This window comes from Taudactylus pleione, unplaced genomic scaffold, assembly GCF_031769625.1.
Source record: "Taudactylus pleione unplaced genomic scaffold, aTauple2 ptg000927l, whole genome shotgun sequence".
NCBI classification, from domain to species: domain Eukaryota; kingdom Metazoa; phylum Chordata; class Amphibia; order Anura; family Myobatrachidae; genus Taudactylus; species Taudactylus pleione.
The window spans coordinates 47,660-75,000 of NW_028285328.1; the positions used below are offsets into that span (position 1 = coordinate 47,660).

The 27,341-nt window shown below is 48.5% G+C and overlaps 1 protein-coding gene across 1 annotated transcript in view; it reads right to left on the reverse strand.

The window, feature by feature from the left end:
- The window catches only part of DBH (dopamine beta-hydroxylase), a 130,263-nt gene that overhangs the window by 12,113 nt on the left and 90,809 nt on the right, over positions 1-27,341 (reverse strand). The window contains exons 9-11 of the mRNA XM_088459726.1: positions 24,898-24,957; positions 23,086-23,213; positions 22,816-22,975 (exon numbers count right to left, since the gene is read on the reverse strand). Of these exons, the coding sequence (XP_088315852.1) occupies positions 22,816-22,975; positions 23,086-23,213; positions 24,898-24,957 (348 nt within the window). The remainder of the gene's footprint in view (positions 1-22,815; positions 22,976-23,085; positions 23,214-24,897; positions 24,958-27,341) is intronic.

Here is a 27,341-nt window from a genome sequence, read left to right on the forward strand (position 1 = left end):
CACATCATCCTTTACCTCTATATAATACCTGGAATTATTCTGGGTCACTCGCCCAGATGCAGCACAGCGGCAGGCTGAAGCTAAGCTTTGTATAGGCCTCTGTTTCTTTTACTTCTGCTCCGTGCAGCATGAAATCTGTCCTTCACTTTCCTGCAAACACCTTCCCACACAGCAGAGGAACCAGCCGGGATATCAGACTCTTACTCTATTCTCCTCCAGCTCAGGGATTCCGCCCCCTCTGCAGCGCGCCAGAGAACTTCTGTTTATTTCCTCTCACTTGCCGCGTGGGTGAGAAGCGCATTAGTAGTGTTTATCCGAAAAAGATTACTTGTTCCTTCCCCGTGGGAAAACATTGCACCCAGTGCGGAGTGCAAACAAAGCCGCGTTCACAAGTGAACGCAGGAAAGCGTAGTACAGGGTGGCAGAGCGTACAGATTAGGGAATTACAGGTTTCTGTGTCTCACGCACTATAAAACTAGGGCTGGAGTCTCCTATTTGTAATTTATATTCTTCAGAGCACTTGTAAAGTGCGTAGGCCGCAAGTGCCGAATAATGGGTTATGTAACCCCCTGCATGACAATAGCATTGGTCACTTTTACCACAAGTAATGTAAACGGGGGAAATATGCAGGTGGAGCAGTCTTAGTTGTATTGATGGATTTCTATTGCTTACTTTTGTGCACCACTTAAAAAAAATATCAATATTTCAGATTTTCACTAAAGTATGGTCTGTGATGTGTGCACTAAAGGCCACTGCACCTGTAGGAGCAAAGAAATCATCATTTGCATTTAGTGACACTGAAAGTGGCTGCCTGTGCAGTATACACAAGAGGCGCAATGCAGAATGGATGTATGCGCGGTACAGAGGTCACCCTGTATCAGACCTGTCACTCATGGGATATGTCTGTCATACATTGCATAAAAGCTGGGCGGGTCTTGTGTATATAACATAATATATAATAACATACAGGTATCATCTAGTGCACAGGTTCTCAAACTCGGTCCTCAGGACCCCAAACAGTGCATGTTTTCCAGGTCTCCTTACAGAATCACAAGTGAAATAATTAGCTCCACCTGTGGATCTTTTAACTGTGTCAGTCAGTAATGAATACACCTGTGCACCTGCTGGGTGACCTGGAAAACGTGACCTGTGTGGGGTCCTGAGGACCGAGTTTTGAGAACCACTGATTTATTGTCTGTATAAGGGGTGTTTGCCTAAAACTGACCACAGACTATGTCTAATACCTTCTCATTACCCATCCAATTAAAAAAAAAAAACAAATTCCTCTTTTATTCTAAAACCCGTTTGCGTTCTGATGACTACGCCGATATCCATATGATACAATATGCGCAGTATTAGGACTTTTTACTCTTAACCCAGAGTTTCATTAAACAACCTGTTGGGAAAATAATAATAATAAAAAGAGATTTCATCAACAATTTAGCTGAAGCAGAGAAGCGAATCGGTAATTATCAGATGAAGATTCTCCCTCTGCTGCTACAATCATTCAGGGAATTCAGCAATCGCACAACACCCCCCCCCCCCCCCAATGTACCTCTCACCTGCACCCACACTGTATATAATTATATACCCCCCCAATGTACCTCTCTCCTGCACCCACACTGTATATAATTATACATACCCCCCCAATGTACCTCTCTCCTGCACCCACACTCTATATAATTATACATACCCCCCCAATGTACCTCTCACCTACACCCCCACTCTATATATTTATACATACCCCCCCAATGTACCTCTCACAAGCACCCACACTGTATATAATTATATACCCCCCAATGTACCTCTCACCTGCACCCACACTGTATATAATTATATACCCCCCAATGTACCTCTCACCTGCACCCACACTGTATATAATTATATACCCCCCCAATGTACCTCTCTCCTGCACCCACACTGTATATAAATATATATACCCCCCAATGTACCTCTCACCTGCACCCACAATGTATATATTTATATATACCCCCATCTATCTCTCCTGCACCCACACTGTATATATTTATATATACCCCCCATCTATCTCTCTCCTGCACCCACACTGTATATATTTATATATACCCCCCATCTATCTCTCTCCTGCACCCACACTGTATATATTTATATATACCCCCATCTATCTCTCTCCTGCACCCACACTGTATATATTTATATATACCCACATCTATCTCTCTCCTGCACCCACACTGTATATATTTATATATACCCCCCATCTAACTCTCCTGCACCCACACTGTATATATTTATATATATACCCCCCATCTATCTCTCTCCTGCACCCACACTGTATATATTTATATATATACCCCCCATCTATCTCTCTCCTGCACCCACACTGTATATATTTATATATATACACCCCATCTATCTCTCTCCTGCACCCACACTGTATATATTTATATATACCCCCATCTATCTCTCTCCTGCACCCACACTGTATATAATTATTTATACCCCCCCATCTATCTCTCTCCTGCACCCACACTGTATATATTTATACATACACCCCATCTATCTCTCTCCTGCACCCACACTGTATATATTTATATATATACCCCCCATCTATCTCTCTCCTGCACCCACACTGTATATAATTATATATACCCCCCCATCTATCTCTCTCCTGCACCCACACTGTATATATTTATATATATACCCCCCATCTATCTCTCTCCTGCACCCACACTGTATATAATTATATATACCCCCCATCTATCTCTCTCCTGCACCCACACTGTATATATTTATATATATATATATACCCCCATCTATCTCTCTCCTGTACCCACACTGTATATATTTATATATACCCCCCATCTATCTCTCTCCTGCACCCACTGTATATATTTATATATACCCCCATCTATCTCTCCTGCACCCACACTGTATATATTTATATATACCCCCCATCTATCTCTCTCCTGCACCCACACTGTATATATTTATATATACCCCCCATCTATCTCTCTCCTGCACCCACACTGTTTATATTTATATATACCCCCATCTATCTCTCTCCTGCACCCACACTGTATATATTTATATATACACACATCTATCTCTCTCCTGCACCCACACTGTATATATTTATATATACCCCCCATCTATCTCTCCTGCACCCACACTGTATATATTTATATATATACCCCCCATCTATCTCTCTCCTGCACCCACACTGTATATATTTATATATATACCCCCCATCTATCTCTCTCCTGCACCCACACTGTATATATTTATATATATACACCCCATCTATCTCTCTCCTGCACCCACACTGTATATATTTATATATACCCCCCATCTATCTCTCTCCTGCACCCACACTGTATATAATTATATATACCCCCCCATCTATCTCTCTCCTGCACCCACACTGTATATATTTATACATACACCCCATCTATCTCTCTCCTGCACCCACACTGTATATATTTATATATATACCCCCCATCTATCTCTCTCCTGCACCCACACTGTATATAATTATATATACCCCCCATCTATCTCTCTCCTGCACCCACACTGTATATATTTATATATATACCCCCCATCTATCTCTCTCCTGCACCCACACTGTATATAATTATATATACCCCCCATCTATCTCTCTCCTGCACCCACACTGTATATATTTATATATATATATATACCCCCATCTATCTCTCTCCTGTACCCACTGTATATATTTATATATACCCCCATCTATCTCTCTCCTGCACCCACTGTATATATTTATACATACCCCCATCTATCTCTCCTGCACCCACACTGTATATATTTATATATACCCCCCATCTATCTCTCTCCTGCACCCACACTGTATATATTTATATATACCCCCATCTACCTCTCTCCTGCACCCACACTGTATATATTTATATATATACACCCCATCTATCTCTCTCCTGCACCCACACTGTATATATTTATACATACACCCCATCTATCTCTCTCCTGCACCCACACTGTATATATTTATATATATACCCCCCATCTATCTCTCTCCTGCACCCACACTGTATATAATTATATATACCCCCCCATCTATCTCTCTCCTGCACCCACACTGTATATATTTATATATATACCCCCCATCTATCTCTCTCCTGCACCCACACTGTATATAATTATATATACCCCCCATCTATCTCTCTCCTGCACCCACACTGTATATATATATACATACCCCCCATCTATCTCTCTCCTGCACCCACACTGTATATATATATACTAGGGGTGAGCGGGTTCGGATTTCTGAAATCCGAACCCCCCCGAGCCCCCCCGATCCGAGTCCGATCCGAGTCAGGCTCGACTTTTCCCGCCTGACTCGGATCTGACATCGAGGCAAAACGTCATCATCCCGCCTTCCGAGTCTCGCGGGTTTTGGATCCTATATAAGGTACCCGCGTCGGCGCCATTTTCTCACTCGGCTGTGGACAGTGAAGAGGGAGGGTGGGAGTTAGTGCTGTGTAGTGTAGTGTAGTGTAGTGCTGCTGTTGTCCACTACTTCAAAGTCCATAGGGGCTGGCTGTGTTGTGCTGTGCTGCTGTTGTTAATAGGGGCTGTGTCCACTACTTCAAAGTCCATAGGGGCTGGCTGGACTGTGTTGTGCAGTCAGTTCTCCATAGGGGCTGTGTCCACTCCAAAGTCCTGTGCAGTGTCCCAGTCCTAAAGGGGTGCTGTAGTGTTGTCCAGGGGGTGCTCTGTCCATCAGGGGTGCTCCCCCCAAGTGCTAAAAAAATAATATATTTTCTGTGTTTGTGAATTGTGTGCGCAGTAGCCGCACGTGCATCAACAAAGTAGTGCCAAGCGTGCGCCTGTGTCATAAGTAAAGGGCCGGCTGGCTTGACCGTTAAGGGTGCTGTAACCCCCGAAAGTACACTCCAGTCCAAACCAAAAAAAAAATTATTTTCTGTGTTTGTGAATTGTGTGCGCAGTAGCCGCACGTGCATCAACAAAGTAGTGCCAAGCGTGCGCCTGTGTCATAAGTAAAGGGCCGGCTGGCTTGACCGTTAAGGGTGCTGTAACCCCCGAAAGTACACTCCAGTCCAAACCAAAAAAAAAATTATTTTCTGTGTTTGTGAATTGTGTGCGCAGTAGCCGCACGTGCATCAACAAAGTAGTGCCAAGCGTGCGCCTGTGTCATAAGTAAAGGGCCGGCTGGCTTGACCGTTAAGGGTGCTGTAACCCCCGAAAGTACACTCCAGTCCAAACCTAAAAAAAAATTATTTTCTGTGTTTGTGAATTGTGTGCGCAGTAGCCGCACGTGCATCAACAAAGTAGTGTCAAGCGTGCGCCTGTGTCATAAGTAAAGGGCCGGCTGGCTTGACCGTTAAGGGTGCTGTAACCCCCGAAAGTACACTCCAGTCCAAACCAAAAAAAAAATTATTTTCTGTGTTTGTGAATTGTGTGCGCAGTAGCCGCACGTGCATCAACAAAGTAGTGCCAAGCGTGCGCCTGTGTCATAAGTAAAGGGCCGGCTGGCTTGACCGTTAAGGGTGCTGTAACCCCCGAAAGTACACTCCAGTCCAAACCAAAAAAAAAATTATTTTCTGTGTTTGTGAATTGTGTGCGCAGTAGCCGCACGTGCATCAACAAAGTAGTGCCAAGCGTGCGCCTGTGTCATAAGTAAAGGGCCGGCTGGCTTGACCGTTAAGGGTGCTGTAACCCCCGAAAGTACACTCCAGTCCAAACCAAAAAAAAATTATTTTCTGTGTTTGTGAATTGTGTGCGCAGTAGCCGCACGTGCATCAACAAAGTAGTGCCAAGCGTGCGCCTGTGTCATAAGTAAAGGGCCGGCTGGCTTGACCGTTAAAGGGTGCTGTAACCCCCGAAAGTACACTCCAGTCCAAACCTAAAAAAAAAATTATTTTCTGTGTTTGTGAATTGTGTGCGCAGTAGCCGCACGTGCATCAACAAAGTAGTGCCAAGCGTGCGCCTGTGTCATAAGTAAAGGGCCGGCTGGCTTGACCGTTAAAGGGTGCTGTAACCCCCGAAAGTACACTCCAGTCCAAACCAAAAAAAAATTATTTTCTGTGTTTGTGAATTGTGTGCGCAGTAGCCGCACGTGCATCAACAAAGTAGTGCCAAGCGTGCGCCTGTGTCATAAGTAAAGGGCCGGCTGGCTTGACCGTTAAGGGTGCTGTAACCCCCGAAAGTACACTCCAGTCCAAACCTAAAAAAAAATTATTTTCTGTGTTTGTGAATTGTGTGCGCAGTAGCCGCACGTGCATCAACAAAGTAGTGCCAAGCGTGCGCCTGTGTCATAAGTAAAGGGCCGGCTGGCTTGACCGTTAAAGGGTGCTGTAACCCCTGAAAGTACACTCCAGTCCAAACCAAAAAAAAATTATTTTCTGTGTTTGTGAATTGTGTGCGCAGTAGCCGCACGTGCATCAACAAAGTAGTGTCAAGCGTGCGCCTGTGTCATAAGTAAAGGGCCGGCTGGCTTGACCGTTAAGGGTGCTGTAACCCCCGAAAGTACACTCCAGTCCAAACCAAAAAAAAAATTATTTTCTGTGTTTGTGAATTGTGTGCGCAGTAGCCGCACGTGCATCAACAAAGTAGTGCCAAGCGTGCGCCTGTGTCATAAGTAAAGGGCCGGCTGGCTTGACCGTTAAAGGGTGCTGTAACCCCCGAAAGTACACTCCAGTCCAAACCAAAAAAAAAATATTTTCTGTGTTTGTGAATTGTGTGCGCAGTAGCCGCACGTGCATCAACAAAGTAGTGCCAAGCGTGCGCCTGTGTCATAAGTAAAGGGCCGGCTGGCTTGACCGTTAAGGGTGCTGTAACCCCCGAAAGTACACTCCAGTCCAAACCAAAAAAAAAATTATTTTCTGTGTTTGTGAATTGTGTGCGCAGTAGCCGCACGTGCATCAACAAAGTAGTGCCAAGCGTGCGCCTGTGTCATAAGTAAAGGGCCGGCTGGCTTGACCGTTAAGGGTGCTGTAACCCCCGAAAGTACACTCCAGTCCAAACCAAAAAAAAATTATTTTCTGTGTTTGTGAATTGTGTGCGCAGTAGCCGCACGTGCATCAACAAAGTAGTGCCAAGCGTGCGCCTGTGTCATAAGTAAAGGGCCGGCTGGCTTGACCGTTAAAGGGTGCTGTAACCCCCGAAAGTACACTCCAGTCCAAACCTAAAAAAAAATTATTTTCTGTGTTTGTGAATTGTGTGCGCAGTAGCCGCACGTGCATCAACAAAGTAGTGCCAAGCGTGCGCCTGTGTCATAAGTAAAGGGCCGGCTGGCTTGACCGTTAAAGGGTGCTGTAACCCCCGAAAGTACACTCCAGTCCAAACCAAAAAAAAATTATTTTCTGTGTTTGTGAATTGTGTGCGCAGTAGCCGCACGTGCATCAACAAAGTAGTGCCAAGCGTGCGCCTGTGTCATAAGTAAAGGGCCGGCTGGCTTGACCGTTAAGGGTGCTGTAACCCCCGAAAGTACACTCCAGTCCAAACCTAAAAAAAAATTATTTTCTGTGTTTGTGAATTGTGTGCGCAGTAGCCGCACGTGCATCAACAAAGTAGTGCCAAGAGTGCCCCTGTGTCATAAGTAAAGGGCCGGCTGGCTTGACCGTTAAAGGGTGCTGTAACCCCCGAAAGTACACTCCAGTCCAAACCAAAAAAAAATTATTTTCTGTGTTTGTGAATTGTGTGCGCAGTAGCCGCACGTGCATCAACAAAGTAGTGCCAAGCGTGCGCCTGTGTCATAAGTAAAGGGCCGGCTGGCTTGACCGTTAAAGGGTGCTGTAACCCCTGAAAGTACACTCCAGTCCAAACCAAAAAAAAATTATTTTCTGTGTTTGTGAATTGTGTGTGCAGTAGCCGCACGTGCATCAACAAAGTAGTGCCAAGCGTGCGCCTGTGTCATAAGTAAAGGGCTGGCTGGCTTGACCGTTAAGGGTGCTGTAACCCCCGAAAGTACACTCCAGTCCAAACCAAAAAAAAAATTATTTTCTGTGTTTGTGAATTGTGTGCGCAGTAGCCGCACGTGCATCAACAAAGTAGTGCCAAGCGTGCGCCTGTGTCATAAGTAAAGGGCCGGCTGGCTTGACCGTTAAGGGTGCTGTAACCCCCGAAAGTACACTCCAGTCCAAACCAAAAAAAAAATTATTTTCTGTGTTTGTGAATTGTGTGCGCAGTAGCCGCACGTGCATCAACAAAGTAGTGCCAAGCGTGCGCCTGTGTCATAAGTAAAGGGCCGGCTGGCTTGACCGTTAAGGGTGCTGTAACCCCCGAAAGTACACTCCAGTCCAAACCAAAAAAAAATTATTTTCTGTGTTTGTGAATTGTGTGCGCAGTAGCCGCACGTGCATCAACAAAGTAGTGCCAAGCGTGCGCCTGTGTCATAAGTAAAGGGCCGGCTGGCTTGACCGTTAAAGGGTGCTGTAACCCCCAAAGTACACTCCAGTCCAAACCAAAAAAAAATTATTTTCTGTGTTTGTGAATTGTGTGCGCAGTAGCCGCACGTGCATCAACAAAGTAGTGCCAAGAGTGCGCCTGTGTCATAAGTAAAGGGCCGGCTGGCTTGACCGTTAAAGGGTGCTGTAACCCACAAAGTACACTCCAGTCCGAACCAAAAAAAAATTTATTTTCTGTGTTTAGCCGCACGTATATATCAAATCGATATAACATAAATGGAGGACCAAACTTTCTCCGATAAAAATAAAATAGAGAAAGATCAAGAACCACTTCCTCCTAGTGCTGAAGCTGCTGCCACTAGTCATGACATAGACGATAACATGCCATCAACGTCGTCTGCCAAGGCCGATGCCCAATGTCATAGTAGAGGGCACATACAATCCCAAATGGCAAAGTTCAGGAAAATGACCTTGAAAAAGACATTTAAATCAGCTGAAGAGAAACGTAAACTTGCCAATATGCCATTTACGACACGGAGTGGCAAGGAACGGCTAAGGTCGATCCCTAGTATGTTCATGACTAGTGGTTCAGCTTCACATGACGATGGAAGCACTCCTCCCACTAAAAAAATCAAAAGAGTTAAGCTGGCAAAAGCACAGCGAAGAACTGTGCTTTCTAAGAAGATATCACAAATCCCCAAAGAGAGTCCAAGTGTGGTGGTGGTTGCGATGCCTGACCTTCCCAGCACTGGAGGGGAAGAGGTGGCTCTTTCCACCATTTGCACGCCCCCTGCAAGTGCTGAAAGGAGCACCCACAGTCCACTTGCTGATATGCAAATTGAAGATGTCACTGTTGAAGTACAACAGGATGAGGATACTGGTGTAGCTGGCGCTGAGGAGGAAGTTGGCGAGGAGGATTCTGATGGTGATGTGGTTTGTTTAAATCAGGCTCCGGGGGAGACAGTTGTTGTCCGTGGGATGAAAAAGCCCATCACGGTCATGCCTGGGCAGAAGACCAAACATTCCACCTCTTTGGTCTGGCAATATTTCTATCCAAATCCGGACAACAACTGTCTTGCCATATGTACCATATGTAAAGGTGAAATAAGTAGGGGTAGGGACGTCAACCACCTAGGAACATCCTCCCTTATACGGCACCTGCAGCGCGTTCATAAAAAGTTACTGTCAAGTTCAGAAACTTTGGCTCAGACCGTAAGCAGTCCAGGGACACCTAAATCCCGTTGTCCTGTTGTATCCAAGCGCCTGCAAACCACACCGTCAACTCCCTCCTCGTCAATTTCCTCCTTAGTCAGGATCGGAAGTAGTCCTGCAGGCCATATCACTGGCATGACTGACTCTCCTATCCGGGATTCCTCCGGAGGATCCTGCATTGCTACGCCTACTGCTGCCGCTGCTGCTGTTGCTGCTGCTGCTGGGAGTCGTTCATCATCCCAGAGAGGAAGTAGGAACACCACTACTTTTACTAAACAATTGACCCTCCAACAGTCCTTAGCGAGGAGGATGAAGTACGACAGCAGTCATCCTGAAGCAAAACGTATAACTGAGGCCTTGACTGCTATGTTGGTGTTAGACGTGCGTCCGGTATCCGCCATTAGTGCAGTGGGATTTAGACAATTGATGGAGGTAGTGTGTCCCCGGTTCCAAATCCCGTCTAGATTCCACTTCACTAGGCAGGCGATACCGAGACTGTACAGAAACGTCAGAAAAAGTGTCCTCAGTGTCCTGAAAAATGCCGTTGTACACAATGTCCACTTAACCACGGACATGTGGACAAGTGGAACAGGGCAGACTAAGGACTATATGACTGTGACAGCCCACTGGGTAGATGTATCACCTTACGCAGCAACAGCAGCAGCGTCACCAGTAGCAGCATCTCAGAAACGCCAGCTCGTTACAAGGCAGGCTACGCTGTGTATCACCGGTTTCAGTAAGAGGCACACCGCCGACAACCTCTTAGAGAAACTGAGGGAAATCATCGCCCAGTGGCTTACCCCACTTAGACTCTCCTGGGGATTTGTGATATCTGACAACGCCACCAATATTGTGCGGGCATTACATCTGGGCAAATTCCAGCACGTCCCATGTTTTGCTCACACAATAAACTTGGTGGTGCAGAATTTTCTGAAAAGCGACAGGGGCGTGCAGGAGACGCTTTGGGTGGCCCGAAAAATTTCTGGCCACTTTCGCCATTCAGCGACTGCGTGCCGAAGACTGGAGCGCCAGCAAACACTCTTGAACCTGCCCCGCCATCACCTGAAGCAAGAGGTTGTGACGCGGTGGAACTCAACCCTCTATATGCTTCAGAGGATGGAGGAGCAGCAAAAGGCCATACAAGCCTATACATCCACCTATGACATAGGCAAAGGAGGGGGTATGCACCTGACTCAAGCGCAGTGGAGAATGATTTCCGTGTTGTGCAAGGTTCTTCAGCCCTTCGAACTTGCCACACGTGAAGTCAGTTCAGACACTGCCAGCTTGAGTCAGGTCATTCCCCTCATCAGGCTTTTGCAGAAGCAGCTGGAGAAAGTGAAGGAGGAGCTAAGACGGAGCGATTCCGCTCGGCATGTGGGACTTGTGGATGAAGCCCTTCATTCGCTTTGCCAGGATTCCAGGGTGGTCAATCTGTTGAAATCAGACCACTACATTTTGGCCACCGTGCTCGATCCTAGGTTTAAAGCCTATGTGGTGTCTCTCTTTCCGGCCGACACAAGCCTGCAGAGGTGCAAAGACCTGCTGGTGAACACACTGTCAGCTGAAGCGGAACGTGACACGTCAACGGCTCCTTCTTCATTTTCTCCCGCAACTGGGGCTGCCAGGAAAAAACTTAGGTATCCTAAGCAACCCGCTGGCGGTGATGCAGGGCAGGCAGGACCAAGTTTGGACATCTGGTCCGGACTGAAGGACCTGGCAACAATTTCTGACATGTCTACTGTCACTGCATATGATACTGTCACCATTGACAGAATGGTGGAGGATTACATCGGTGACAGCATCCAAGTAGGCATGTCAGACAGTCCATACCTGTACTGGCAGGAAAAAGAGGCAATTTGGAGGCCCCTGTACAAACTGGCTCTATTTTACCTGAGTTGCCCCCCCTCCAGTGTGTACTCCGAAAGAGTGTTTAGTGCAGCCGGGAACCTTGTCAGCGAAAGGCGTAGGAGGTTGCTTCCACAGAATGTGGAGAAGATGATGTTCATCAAAATGAATTATCAGCTCTTCCAGGGAGACCAGCCTCCAGAAGGTACAGAGGGACCTGTGGTGGTGGATTCAAGTGGGGACGAGTTAATACTTTGTGAGGATGAGGATGTACACACTGAAGAGGGTGAGGAATCGGTGGATGAGGAGGATGAGGATGACATCTTGCCTCCGTAGAGCCAGTTTGTGCAGGGACACATTAATTGCCAGCTTGTTTTGTGGGGGCCCAAACGAACCAATCATTTCAGCCACAGTTGTGTGGCAGACCCTGGCGCTGAAATGATTGATTTGTTAAAGTGTGCATGTCCTGTTTATACAACATAAGGGTGGGTGGGAGGGCCCAAGGACAATTCCATCTTGCACCTCTTTTTTTCTTTGCATTATGTACAGTTTGGGGCCTAGTTTTTCTAACTGCCATCCTGCCTGCCACTGCAGTGTCACTCCTAGATGGGTCACGTGTTTGTGCCGCCCACTCGTGTCGCTTAGCATAGTCATCCAGCTACCTCGGTGCAACCTTTTGGACATAAAAACACTATTGTGAGGTGTGAGGTGTTCAGAATAGACTGGAAATGAGTGGAAATTAAGGTTATTGAGGTTAATAATAGCATAGGAGCAGAAAAACCTACAAATTCTGTGATTTTAGCTGTTTTTATGCTTTTTTTCAAAAAAATACAGATCCAAAACACAAAACCCAGAACCCAAAACACGGAAGGGTGGTTTTGGCAAAACCAATCCAGATCCAAAACACGAAGAAAGATCCAGATCCAAAACCAAAACACAAAACACGAAAAGTGGCCGGTGCACACCCCTAATATATACATACCCCCATCTATCTCTCTCCTGCACCCACACTGTATATAATTATATATACCCCCCATCTATCTCTCTCCTGCACCCACACTGTATATAATTATATATACCCCCCATCTATCTCTCTCCTGCACCCACACTGTATATAATTATATATATATACCCCCCATCTATCTCTCTCCTGCACCCACACTGTATATATTTATATATACCCCCCAATGTACCTCTCTCCTGCACCCACACTGTATATATTTATATATACCCCCCATCTATCTCTCTCCTGCACCCACACTGTATATATTTATATATATACCCCCCATCTATCTCTCTCCTGCACCCACACTGTATATAATTATATATATACCCCCCATCTATCTCTCTCCTGCACCCACACTGTATATATTTATATATACCCCCCCATCTATCTCTCTCCTGTACCCACACTGTATATAATTATATATACCTCCCATCTATATCTCTCCTGCACCCACACTGTATATAATTATATATATACCCCCCCATCTATCTCTCTCCTGTACCCACACTGTATATAATTATATATACCTCCCATCTATATCTCTCCTGCACCCACACTGTATATAATTATATATACCCCCCATCTATCTCTCTCCTGCACCCACACTGTATATATTTATATATATACCCCCCATCTACCTCTCTCCTGCACCCACACTGTATATATTTATACATACCCCCCATCTATCTCTCTCCTGCACCCACACTGTATATATTTATATATATACCCCCCATCTACCTCTCTCCTGCACCCACACTGTATATATTTATACATACCCCCCATCTATCTCTCTCCTGCACCCACACTGTATATATTTATACATACACCCCATCTATCTCTCTCCTGCACCCACACTGTATATATTTATATATACCCCCCATCTATCTCTCTCCTGCACCCACTGTATATATTTATACATACCCCCCATCTATCTCTCTCCTGCACCCACTGTATATATTTATACATACACCCCATCTATCTCTCTCCTGCACCCACACTGTATATAATTATATATACCCCCCATCTATCTCTCTCCTGCACCCACACTGTATATATTTATACATACCCCCCATCTATCTCTCTCCTGCACCCACACTGTATATATTTATATATACCCCCCATCTATCTCTCTCCTGCACCCACTGTATATATTTATACATACCCCCCATCTATCTCTCTCCTGCACCCACTGTATATATGTATACATACACCCCATCTATCTCTCTCCTGCACCCACACTGTATATAATTATATATACCCCCCATCTATCTCTCTCCTGCACCCACACTGTATATATTTATACATACCCCCCATCTATCTCTCTCCTGCACCCACACTGTATATATTTATATATATACCCCCAATGTATCTCTCTCCTGCACCCACACTGTATATATTTATATATATACCCCCCAATGTATCTCTCTCCTGCACCCACACTGTATATATTTATACATACCCCCATCTATCTCTCTCCTGCACCCACACTGTATATATTTATATATATACCCCCCAATGTATCTCTCTCCTGCACCCACTCTGTATATATTTATATATATACCCCCCAATGTATCTCTCTCCTGCACCCACACTGTATATATTTATATATACCCCCATCTATCTCTCTCCTGCACCCACACTCTATATAATTATACATACCCCCCATCTATCTCTCTAATGTACCCACACTGTATATAATTATATATACCCCCCATCTAACTCTCTCCTGCACCCACACTGTATATAATTATATATATACCCCCCAATGTACCTCTCTCCTGCACCCACACTGTATATAATTATATATACCCCCCATCTATCTCTCTCCTGCACCCACACTGTATATATTTATATATACCCCCCATCTATCTCTCTCCTGCACCCACACTGTATATATTTATATATACCCCCCATCTATCTCTCTCCTGCACCCACACTGTATATATTTATATATATATATATATATATATATATATATATACCCCCATCTATCTCTCTCCTGCACCCACACTGTATATAATTATATAAACCCCCATCTATCTCTCTCCTGCACCCACACTGTATATATTTATATATATACCCCCCATCTATCTCTCTCCTGCACCCACACTGTATATATTTATATATATACCCCCCATCTATCTCTCTCCTGCACCCACACTGTATATAATTATATATATACCCCCCATCTACCTCTCTCCTGCACCCACACTGTATATATTTATATATACCCCCATCTATCTCTCTCCTGCACCCACACTGTATATATTTATATATATATACCCCCCATCTACCTCTCTCCTGCACCCACACTGTATATATTTATATATACCCCCATCTATCTCTCTCCTGCACCCACACTGTATATATTTATATATACCCCCATCTATCTCTCTCCTGCACCCACACTGTATATATTTATATATATATATACCCCCATCTATCTCTCTCCTGCACCCACACTGTATATATTTATATATACCCCCATCTATCTCTCTCCTGCACCCACACTGTATATATTTATATATACCCCCATCTACCTCTCTCCTGCACCCACACTGTATATATTTATATATACCCCCATCTATCTCTCTCCTGCACCCACACTGTATATATTTATATATATATACCCCCCATCTACCTGTTTCCTGCACCCACACTGTATATATTTATATATACCCCCATCTATCTCTCTCCTGCACCCACACTGTATATAATTATATATACCCCCATCTATCTCTCTCCTGCACCCACACTGTATATATTTATATATACCCCAATCTATCTCTCTCCTGCACCCACACTGTATATAATATGAGATATGGTAAGAACTTACCCTTGTTATCTCTATTTCTACGAAGTCCATAGGGTTCCACAGGATACCTTGGGGTATAGGTGTGACGTCAGTCGCAGGGCACCAAAGAGTTAAGCTTTCAGCCTCCCAGGATGCACTAGGTCCCCCTCCTATACCCCGCCCCCGGGCCAAGGCACCTCAGTTAGTTACCAAGCCATAGGCCGGAGGAGGAGAAGGAAGAGAGAGAACAAAGATCTGGACACATACAAGAATCACATTCTCACCAGAAGGAGACGGAAAACCGGTGACCAGAGCAAAGCCCATCTGCAGCACAGGTGCGACAGGGCGGGAGTCCTGTGGAACCCTATGGACTTCGTAGAAATAGAGATAACAAGGGTAAGTTCTTACCATATCTCATATTTTCTACTTAAGGGTCCATAGGGTATCCACAGGATACCTTGGGGATGTCCCAAAGCAGTATCCTTTAAGGGTGGGGACGCTCCTGTGCAGAAAGGAGAATCCGCCGCCCGAAGGAAGCATCCTGAGAGGCGAAGGTGTCAAACCTGTAATATCTCACGAAGGTATGGACAGAAGACCACGTAGCAGCCTTGCAGATCTGAACTGCCGAGGCACCACGTCGAGCTGCCCACGAAGGACCCACAGACCTAGTGGAATGAGCCTTCAGAGAAGGAGGGACCGGTAGGCCTTCATGAAGATAAGCTTCAGAAATAGCCATACGGATCCAGGCTGCCAAAGTTTGCTTTGAAGCAGGCCAACCCTTTTTACAGAAGCCATAGAGGACAAACAAAGCGTCCGACTTCCTAAACGAAGAAGTGCGGTCAACATAAGTCCTTAAGGCCCGCACAACATCCAAAGAGGCCTCACCCACGGAAAGACCCGGTGAGTTAAAGGCCGGAACAACTATTTCCTCGTTAACATGAAACTGGGAAACAACTTTGGGAAGAAACTCGGGCCGAGTGCGGAGCACTGCCCTGTTCCCATGAAAAACCAAGAAAGGGGGTCTACAAGAAAGAGCCCCTAACTCAGAAACACGTCTGGCCGAAGCAATGGCCAGAAGGAAAACAGTCTTAGCTGTTAGCCATTTAATATCCACTGAGCCCAGTGGTTCAAACGGCGGTCCTTGGAGAGCCCTCAGGACCACAGCCAAATCCCAAGGCGCCACAGGTGGAACAAAGGGCGGCTGAATACGGAGAACACCTTGCATAAAGGTGCGCACATCCGGGATTGTAGCAATCCTACGGTGAAACCAGACAGATAGGGCCGAAACCTGTACCTTCAAAGAAGCAAGGCGAAGCCCATGATCTAGCCCCGCTTGCAGGAAGGCGAGAATCCGAGACAGACGAAACTCCCGCGGTGCATAACCTCTCGGTCGACACCACTGGAAGAACGTATGCCACACGCGATGGTATATCCTCGCGGAAGACGGTTTCCGAGCTCGTAACATGGTACGCACCACAGAGCTGGAAAACCCCCGGGACCTCAGCATGGCCGTCTCAACAGCCACGCCGTCAAAGACAGCCGAGTCAGGTCCGGGTGAAGACAAGGACCCTGAGACAGAAGGTCCGGTCGTAGCGGCAACCGCAGAGGACTGTCCACGGACAGACCCTGAAGGTCTGAGAACCAGTGCCGTCTGGGCCACGCGGGAGCTATCAACAGGAGCGTCCCTCCTTCCTGTTTGAATTTCCGGATTACCCGTGGAAGAAGGGAGACCGGAGGGAACAGGTATGCGAACCTGAACGTCCACCGGACGGACAGAGCATCCACCAGAGACGCCCCTTCATCTCTTGTGCGAGACCCGTACACCGGCAACTTGTTGTTGTGCCGGGACGCCATGAGGTCGATTTCTGGAAGACCCCACCTGTCCACCAGTAGTTGAAAAACGTCCGGGTGCAGGGACCATTCCCCTGGATGAACGTCCTGGCGACTTAGAAAGTCCGCCTCCCAATTTAGCACTCCCGGGATGAAGACCGCTGATATGGCCGGAAGATTGCGCTCCGCCCAAACCAGGATCCGAGAGACCTCTACGAGAGCCGCCCGACTGCGAGTTCCTCCTTGCCTGTTTATGTAGGCCACGGTGGTAGCATTGTCCGACTGGACCTGCCCCGGGTGACCCTGGAGAAACCGCTGTGCCTGCAGGAGAGCATTGAAGACCGCACGGAGTTCCAAGATATTTATTGGAAGCTACGCTTCTGTCGGCGTCCACCTGCCCTGGAACAAGTGTGGACCCGAAACTGCTCCCCAGCCCCGAAGACTGGCGTCCGTTGTCAACAGGACCCAATTTGGAACCCAGAACGGACGTCCCTTGTTGAGGTGGGTCGTCTTTAACCACCACGCAAGGGACAGGCGAACCTCCGGGGTGAGCACAATCGTCTGGAACTTCAGAGACTGAGGCAGCCCGTTCCACTTGGACAGGATCAGGTGCTGCAGAGGTCTGGAGTGAAACTGGGCGTATTCCACCATGTCGAACACCGACACCATGGAGCCCAGTAACCTCATCGCCGAGTGTAAGGACACCCGGCGGCTGTGCAGACAACTGCGCACCCTTGACTGTAAAGCAGAGATCTTGTCCTCCGTCACGAAGATCCTTTGCTGTCCCGAGTCCAATAAGGCTCCAAGATGCAGAATCCTCCGAGACGGGATTAGAGTGGACTTCTGCCAGTTGATTAGCCAGCCGTGCCGTTGCAGCAGTGCAATGGTCAGGTCCAAGTGGTGTAACAGGAGCTCTGGAGATCCTGCCACCAATAACAGGTCGTCCAAGTACGGCAACATGCGGACTCCTTGCAGCCGCAGAGAAGCCGCCATGACCGCCATCACCTTGGTGAAAACACGTGGTGCTGTCGCCAGGCCAAAAGGTAACGCCCGAAACTGGAAGTGGTCGTTGCGGATTGCAAACCGAAGGAACTCTTGATGGCGCAAAAGAATAGGGACATGCAGGTAAGCGTCCTGTATGTCCAATGACACCATGTAGTCCCCAGGTTCCAGCGCCAGAATGATGGACCGTAGGGTCTCCATCCGAAACTTCGGGACCCGCAAAGACTTGTTGAGTGCTTTGAGGTTGACAATCGGACGATATGACCCATTGGGTTTCTGTACCAAAAATAGATTTGAATAGAAACCCTGGCCCCTCTGGGAGAATGGAACAGGCACTATAACTCCAGCCTGGAGCATAGTGTGCAATACCTTCCGCAGCTCCGTAGCCTTGTTCCGGTCTGATGGTAGACCCGTGGTGAAGAATCGAGCCGGGGGTCTGTGCCGGAAGGAGAGGGCGTACCCGTGGGAGACCACCTCCAGAACCCAAGTGTCTGTCGTAGTGAACGACCAACACCGGGAGAACTGCAGCAGGCGGCCTCCCACCCTGGGATCCCCCAAGGGGAGACCCGGACCGTCAGGCCGCAGGCTTGTCATCTGGCTTGGGGGCCGGACGTCTGGTACTCCATGCCTGTTTCCGGGGCTTGACCGATTTCTTAGGGCCAGCCTGTCGAGGAAACGACTGTGGTTTGGGCCTGCCCTGGGCCCTAGATGACCGAAAGGACGATGGTCCAGAACCAGAAGGAGCAGCGGCCGACGGGAGACAAGCAGATTTGGCTGCCGCCAGCGTGGCCACAATCTTATCCAGATCCGGACCGAAGAGAACTTCTCCGGTAAACGGCAACGCTTCCAGACCTTTCTTGGAATCTGCGTCCGCCTTCCAGGATCGCAGCCACAAGGTGCGACGAGCAGCTACCGCTGCTGAAGAAATTCTAGACACCAGAGTACTAATGTCTAGAGCCGCCTCGTTGATGTAGGTGGCCGAATCACGGAGATTGCCAATCAACTCCGCCTGTTCGGCCGGACAGTCGGATTCAAAAGAAGCCTCTAATGAATCCGCCCAGCGCTCCATCGCTCTGGCAACCCAGCAAATGGCCATAGCCGGCCGTGCTGCCCCCCCTGCAAGGGAATAAGCGGACTTCAGGCAGATTTCTACCTTGCGGTCCGTAGCATCCTTAAGGGAGGACATGGATGGCATCGGCAATGTGGCACTACGGACAAGACGGATCACGTGAGAATCCACCTGTGAAGGGGATTCCCACTTAGCAAAATAATTATCCGCGAACGGATAAGCCACCGCCAGGCGTCTCTGCGGCTGGTATCTTTTGCCAGGTTGTTTCCACGCCTCCTCTAAATGGTCCACCAACTGACCCGAAAGAGGAAAGACTGTGGCATCGCCCTTCACATCTTTGAAAAAGGCATACTTAGATTTAGCCGCTGGGGGAACTTCGTCCTCAATCACCAAGGCTGTGCGGACCGCCATCAGCGTCCTTAGTATGGAGAGGTTCCTGATCGTAAGGATTCAGAATCTCCCCATCATCAGACGTCCCTTAGTCATCCTCATAAGGAGCGGACAGAGACGCCACCGGCCTTTTATGAGGCCGCATCACAGACTCCCCTTGCAACACATCCGACAAGTGCTGTACAGAACTCGTCAGGGAGTTAACCCACGCTGGCTCCTGAGAACCCGGGAGCGGGGAAATAGGGAGACTGTGGGGTACCACCAATTGTCGTGGGAACCCCTGCATGGGTGACGACACCACAGACTGCTGGGACAAACCCATCGGAGTAAACGCGGGCTGCGGAGCTAGCTGGCCCACTAAAGCTGTTAACGCCTGAGCGAAACAAGCCCAGGGCGGCTCCTGTACCGGTGCTGTAACCGTAATAGGCCGCGCCATGGACAAACACTGCCGGCAAAGGCCCTCCGCGCTACCCTCCCCCTCCACTAACGGTACTTTCCACGTGGTACACTGTAGCCGGAGGGGAAAATCACTTTCAGACATGATGGCACCACGTATGTGACCTCTCTCACCAATTAAGTATTAAATAGGCGAGAGACCACCCTGCAGCACCGCACCGCAAGGGCTTTAGCAGAAAAAACAGGGACAGTAATAAAGCTGACAGTTTAGAGAAGAAAAGTTACAGGCAGCAGCGCTAGCACAGTCACATACAATGCAGAGAAATAACAATTCCTGCACTAACAGCGCTGATCACTCAACTACACAGACACAGGGCCTGGTAGGACACAGCGCTGCATACACAGACCTGAGCCACAGCGGAGGAGAGATATGCGGGGGGACCCAGACCACGATGCTTCCTTCCAGACTTCCAGCAGCGTTCACCATGCGTTGCAGAGAAGATGGCCGCAGAGGAGCAGAGAGGAGGCTGGCCTGGGGGAGGAGCGCTGACACAGGACCAGTCAGCACAGTGCAGAGAGGGCTGTGTGCAGCGGGGGAGGCGCCGGCTGTGAGACAGGGAAGGCGCGCTCCCCTGGCATGCATTTAACCCCTGGGACGCCGCAGCGCTACCGCTCTGCTGCGGTCCGCTGTCCCAGGGGGTAGTGGAAAGCGCAGGTTCAGTACCTGGCTCCACGCTGCAGCCAGTCCCCAGGGAGCCCCCTGCCTGGGGACTTAGGACCATGTGACCAGCGGGGACCCACCGCGGGACCCCGCTGCTTACCTTTGTCCCCCTTGGATCCGGCCATGGTCCGGAACATCTGGGGTCACCGCTAGCTGTGACCCCAGATGCTCACCAGCATCCCCGGATCGGTACCGGCGTTCTGGTACCGGCGGGGGTGTAGGGAAGACAGCATGGACGTCAGGACTGATTGTCCATGCTGTACATCCAGATGTGCAGCCACAGCTGCACTGAAGAAAGCTTCAGGGGCTCTTCTAGCCCCCACTCCGACAGGTGCACCCGACGCCGGCCCAGCACCAAACTAAACTAAGGTGCCTTGGGCCGGGGGCGGGGTATAGGAGGGGGACCCAGTGCATCCTGGGAGGCTGAAAGCTTAACTCTTTGGTGCCCTGCGACTGACGTCACACCTATACCCCAAGGTATCCTGTGGATACCCTATGGACCCTGAAGTAGAAAATTATATATACCCCCATCTATCTCTCTCCTGCACCCACACTGTATATATTTATATATATATATATATACCCCCATCTATCTCTCTCCTGTACCCACACTGTATATAATTATATATACCCCCATCTATCTCTCTCCTGCAACCACACTGTATATATTTATATATATATACCCCCCATCTATCTCTCTCCTGCACCCACACTGTATATATTTATACATACCCCCCATCTATCTCTCTCCTGTACCCACCCTGTATATAATTATATATATACCCCCCATCTATCTCTCTCCTGCACCCACACTGTATATATTTATATATATATCCCCCATCTATCTCTCTCCTGTACCCACACTGTATATATTTATACATACCCCCATCTATCTCTCTCCTGCACCCACACTGTATATAATTATATATACCCCCATCTATCTCTCTCCTGCACCCACACTGTATATAATTATATATATACCCCCATCTATCTCTCTCCTGCACCCACACTGTATATAATTATATATACCCCCATCTATCTCTCTCCTGCACCCACACTGTATATATTTATATATAGACCCCCCATCTATCTCTCTCCTGCACCCACACTGTATATAATTATATATATACCCCCCATCTACCTCTCTCCTGCACCCACACTGTATATAATTATATATATATATACCCCCATCTATCTCTCTCCTGCACCCACACTGTATATATTTATATATACCCCCATCTATCTCTCTCCTGCACCCACACTGTATATAATTATATATATACCCCCATCTACCTCTCTCCTGCACCCACACTGTATATAATTATATAAACCCCCATCTACCTCTCTCCTGCACCCACACTGTATATAATTATATATATACCCCCATCTATCTCTCTCCTGCACCCACACTGTATATATTTATATATACCCCCATCTATCTCTCTCCTGCACCCACACTGTATATATTTATACATACCCCCCATCTATCTCTCTCCTGCACCCACACTGTATATATTTATATATACCCCACCTGGTCTGAGTCTGCAAAAGGATTAGAGGTGGTTGGAGCTTTATTTTGCCAGGCTGGGGGCTTATTTTGCGTGTGTAAAGCTGGCCACACACGTAAAGATTATCTGTCCAACCAGCCAACTAGTATGATTGGTTGGAATGAAAATCTGGTAACGTATGGGAGTAACTGATGATCAGCAATTTGCTCCTAAATGCCAGAAAACAGATGAAAATGGCGTCAGAGAGTTTGTTAAATGTTTGATCTAAGCAATTTGTTCAAACAACAGTTTTTGTCCATTTTCCGGCGTTTGGGAGCAAATTGCTGATCGTCATTTACTCCCATACGTTACCAGATTTTCATTCCAACCAATCAACAAATTGGCTGGTTGGACAGATAATCTTTAGATGTGTGGCCAGCTTAAGTCTTGGAAGGTATGGTAATGCCAGTAGTGCCAATTCCGTAGGGTGTATTTGCATCAATTTGGTGTCCTCCTTGGTGCGCAGAGTATGCCCTTTATTTCCGATAACACAATGTGTTCTCACACCCAGGGCCTAGTGACAATGGGGGTCACATGTGTTCATTTGTATATTTCCCCTGAGAATCCAGAAGGCTTATTCTAGCGCCTCATTCATCACGCGGAAAGTGCGGATACTCACTGGGAAGCGCACGGCGGAGGATTTGTTGCAGTGCATGGAGATGGGAGAATAACCATACAAGGAGTCCAGGACCTGGCTGGTGAATGAATTCCACGGGACCTCGCCAAATTGCTCGGTGACCGCCGCCTGGGGACACATGCAGACGTCATCCCCGCTGAACCTGCGGGAAGAACAGTCATTATCGGGGTCCAGACCAGTAGTGGCGCGCCATACAGAGTTTTATAGTACCACAAGGGGGTTCCCCTTTGCTGTGCGTCCCCGGACACTCACCTGTTCACCAGGTTGAAATACTTTCTCAGGTACCCCGGATCCACGTGGCTCTTACACAGCTCCAGCTCGGTACGGGGGTAATAATGTACATAGTTCACGCACATTTCATCCGTGATGCTGAATCCACCCTGCGGACATGAGAAGGGCGACACTGTGTACCCCAGAGAACTTCATAGGGGCTGATTTTGGTGACAAATTGAAATAACTATTATTGTACAAATGCTGCAAAAAATAAATAGTCTTTAGGATTAGTCCCATATTTGCTATGAGCCCCTTATCGCAGCCAGGGGAACCGCTGCTCCGACCAATCAGTGCTTCTGTTAGGAAATGTCTGAATTCTAACATTCCCAGTTGTGGACACTGGTGGGAGAAGTATGGCGCCACTGGTGGGGGAGAGGTCTCCCTCACTGCGAGCATCCCGCATCCCTGGCGTGGATCCCCCATAATTCTGCTATTTGGGTCAGGGGGACGTTAAGTAAAAGGTATAGCTTAGCTGGAGTTATCCATTATCAAAGTAACCCATACTCTTCCCCTATCCCATAAGGGGGACATTGAGTCCTAGAGCCGCCTCATTGGGTGGTAAGGGGGCAGGGGTCCTAGAGCCGCCTCATTGGGTGGTAAGGGGGCAGGGGTCCTAGAGCCGTCTCATTGGGTGGTAAGGGGGCAGGGGTCCTAGAGCCGCCTCATTGGTTGGTAAGGGGGCAGGGGTCCTAGAGCCGCCTCATTGGTTGGTAAGGGGGCAGGGGTCCTAGAGCCGCCTCATTGGGTGGTAAGGGGGCAGGGGTCCTAGAGCCGCCTCATTGGGTGGTAAGGGGGCAGGGGCCCTAGAGCCGCCTCATTGGGTGGTAAGGGGGCAGGGGTCCTAGAGCCGCCTCATTGGTTGGTAAGGGGGCAGGGGTCCTAGAGCCGCCTCCTTGGGTGGTAAGGGGGCAGGGGTCCTAGAGCCGCCTTATTGGGTGGTAAGGGGGCAGGAGTCCTAGAGCCGCCTCATTGGTTGGTAAGGGGGCAGGGGTCCTAGAGCCGCCTCATTGGGTCGTAAGTAAGCAGGGGTCCTAGAGCCGCCTCATTGGATGGTAAGGGGGCAGGGGTCCTAGAGCCGCCTCATTGGGTGGTAAGGGGGCAGGGGTCCTAGAACCGCCTCATTGGGTGGTAAGGGGGCAGGGCTTGTGCTTTGTCCCAATTTTGCCTCTGTGCATGTTGGGCCTTAGATGGCCTCTGCATGTGATTGGACAGGTGCTGCAGCTTGCCATTAGCGAGTAACCAATGAGGTCATGGCTTCTGACCATCATATGTGGGGTGATACATTCAGCAACAGTCCCATGGAAAAAATCAGATGTGTATTTATACATAGACCACTGTGGTAGGCTATACGCAGAATGTCGGACTCGGGAATGACCATTGGTTTGTTTCTTCATGCTGCTATTAATGATTCTACACAGGATCATGTGGTTACCATGCCAACCACAGTCACATGGAACATGAGAGGCTTTGAAACGCCTCCATACTTGTCTGTGTACTGTGAAACCCTCTCCGCCCCATGTTCCCCCTGCCAATGTGCGCTCACACGCACACGTGTGTGGGACGCAGCCATATTTTGCACACCCCAGATATATTTTGAAAAGGAGATACTAATTTATAGAAGGACAGTTAAGAATTCCCACCTAAATGGTACATACTGTAATTAGCTTTTTGCAGAAAATAGAACTTCTTCCATGTGGGACTGCTCAGATATATGTCCCCCGCGCAGTGCGCCAGCGCTAGTTCTACGCCCTGTGAGAGCTACAGGAGGCGGGACAATACATAATCTCTTACCACTGTTACTGCGCTTCTGTCCTCCGTGTTGTATGAGCAGCTGGTCACCAGCAGATCCCCCTGTGAGGCCAAGCAGAGAATACATTTAGTCCCCTAATTGCTAGGTCCCCTCTGGCAGAGATCTGGGTACCCCAAGGGCACACATGCTGCAATATGTCCCCATTCCCAGTTCTCAAGTTCCGGTCCTGGAAGCTTAGAACGAAAGGTTTTCCGCTTTCATGCAGCGGTTTTGTACACGCCCTACTGCAACTTTTCCTAATATCTCTGACAATTCTGTGTTTTTCATCAAAGCCTTTTGGACAAAGAAGCATCAGCACCCCCCCACCCCCCCTATTTTCAGTATAGTATAATAATAATAAATATTAGGAGTTCTGCTCCACTTGTACAATAATCCTGTATCGGGTTTGTCTGATGTACAGTGAGAGATAACCCCTCATCCTCGGTATCCCCAGATTTACTGTCACTAGTCCCTTTTTGTGTCTACCCTCCATAACGCCACTCACCCCCCTACCAGGTGTATTCTCTCTATCACAATAATACGTATCAGTTCTGCTATATGTTATTTTCTTTTTACTATAATGCCAATACCATGTACGGGAGTGACTGACAATTCTGTATACTTGTTCTGCAGAATTGCACTGTGTGGCCCCGCCCATACAGACACATCTGTATGGGCGGGGCCAGTGACGGGACAGTAGCTGAAATGACTGCAGCAATAGTGTATGAGGACACATCTGTAGGGGCGGGGCCAGTGACGGGACAGTAGCTGAAATGACTGCAGCAATAGCGTATGAGGACACATCTGTATGGGCGGGGCCAGTGACGGGACAGTAGCTGAAATGACTGCAGCAATAGCGTATGAGGACACATCTGTATGGGCGGGGCCAGTGACGGGACAGTAGCTGAAATGACTGCAGCAATAGCGTATGAGGACACATCTGTAGGGGCGGGGCCAGTGACGGGACAGTAGCTGAAATGACTGCAGCAATAGCGTATGAGGACACATCTGTATGGGCGGGGCCAGTGACGGGACAGTAGCTGAAATGACTGCAGCAATACTGTATGAGGACGCATCTGTAGGGGCCGGGCCAGTGACGGGACAGTAGCTGAAATGACTGCAGCAATAGCGTATGAGGACACATCTGTATGGGCGGGGCCAGTGACGGGACAGTAGCTGAAATGACTGCAGCAATAGTGTATGAGGACACATCTGTAGGGGCGGGGCCAGTGACGGGACAGTAGCTGAAATGACTGCAGCAATAGCGTATGAGGACACATCTGTATGGGCGGGGCCAGTGACGGGACAGTAGCTGAAATGACTGCAGCAATAGCGTATGAGGACACATCTGTATGGGCGGGGCCAGTGACGGGACAGTAGCTGAAATGACTGCAGCAATAGCGTATGAGGACACATCTGTAGGGGCGGGGCCAGTGACGGGACAGTAGCTGAAATGACTGCAGCAATAGCGTATGAGGACACATCTGTATGGGCGGGGCCAGTGACGGGACAGTAGCTGAAATGACTGCAGCAATACTGTATGAGGACGCATCTGTAGGGGCCGGGCCAGTGACGGGACAGTAGCTGAAATGACTGCAGCAATAGCGTATGAGGACACATCTGTATGGGCGGGGCCAGTGACGGGACAGTAGCTGAAATGACTGCAGCAATAGTGTATGAGGACACATCTGTAGGGGCGGGGCCAGTGACGGTACAGTAGCTGAAATGACTGCAGCAATAGCGTATGAGGACACATCTGTATGGGCGGGGCCAGTGACGGGACAGTAGCTGAAATGACTGCAGCAATACTGTATGAGGACGCATCTGTAGGGGCCGGGCCAGTGACGGGACAGTAGCTGAAATGACTGCAGCAATACTGTATGAGGACGCATCTGTAGGGGCCGGGCCAGTGACGGGACAGTAGCTGAAATGACTGCAGCAATAGTGTATGAGGACACATCTGTATGGGCGGGGCCAGTGACGGGACAGTAGCTGAAATGACTGCAGCAATAGCGCATGAGGACACATCTGTAGGGGCGGGGCCAGTGACGGGACAGTAGCTGAAATGACTGCAGCAATACTGTATAAGGACGCATCTGTATGGGCGGGGCCAGTGACGGGACAGTAGCTGAAATGACTGCAGCAATACTGTATGAGGTCACATCTGTATGGGCGGGGCCAGTGACGGGACAGTAGCTGAAATGACTGCAGCAATAGCGTATGAGGACACATCTGTATGGGCGGGGCCAGTGACGGGACAGTAGCTGAAATGACTGCAGCAATACTGTATAAGGACGCATCTGTATGGGCGGGGCCAGTGACGGGACAGTAGCTGAAATGACTGCAGCAATACTGTATGAGGACACATCTGTAGGGGCAATCCTGTATGAGGACACATCTGTATGGGCGGGGTCAGTGACGGGACAGTAGCTGAAATGACGGCAGC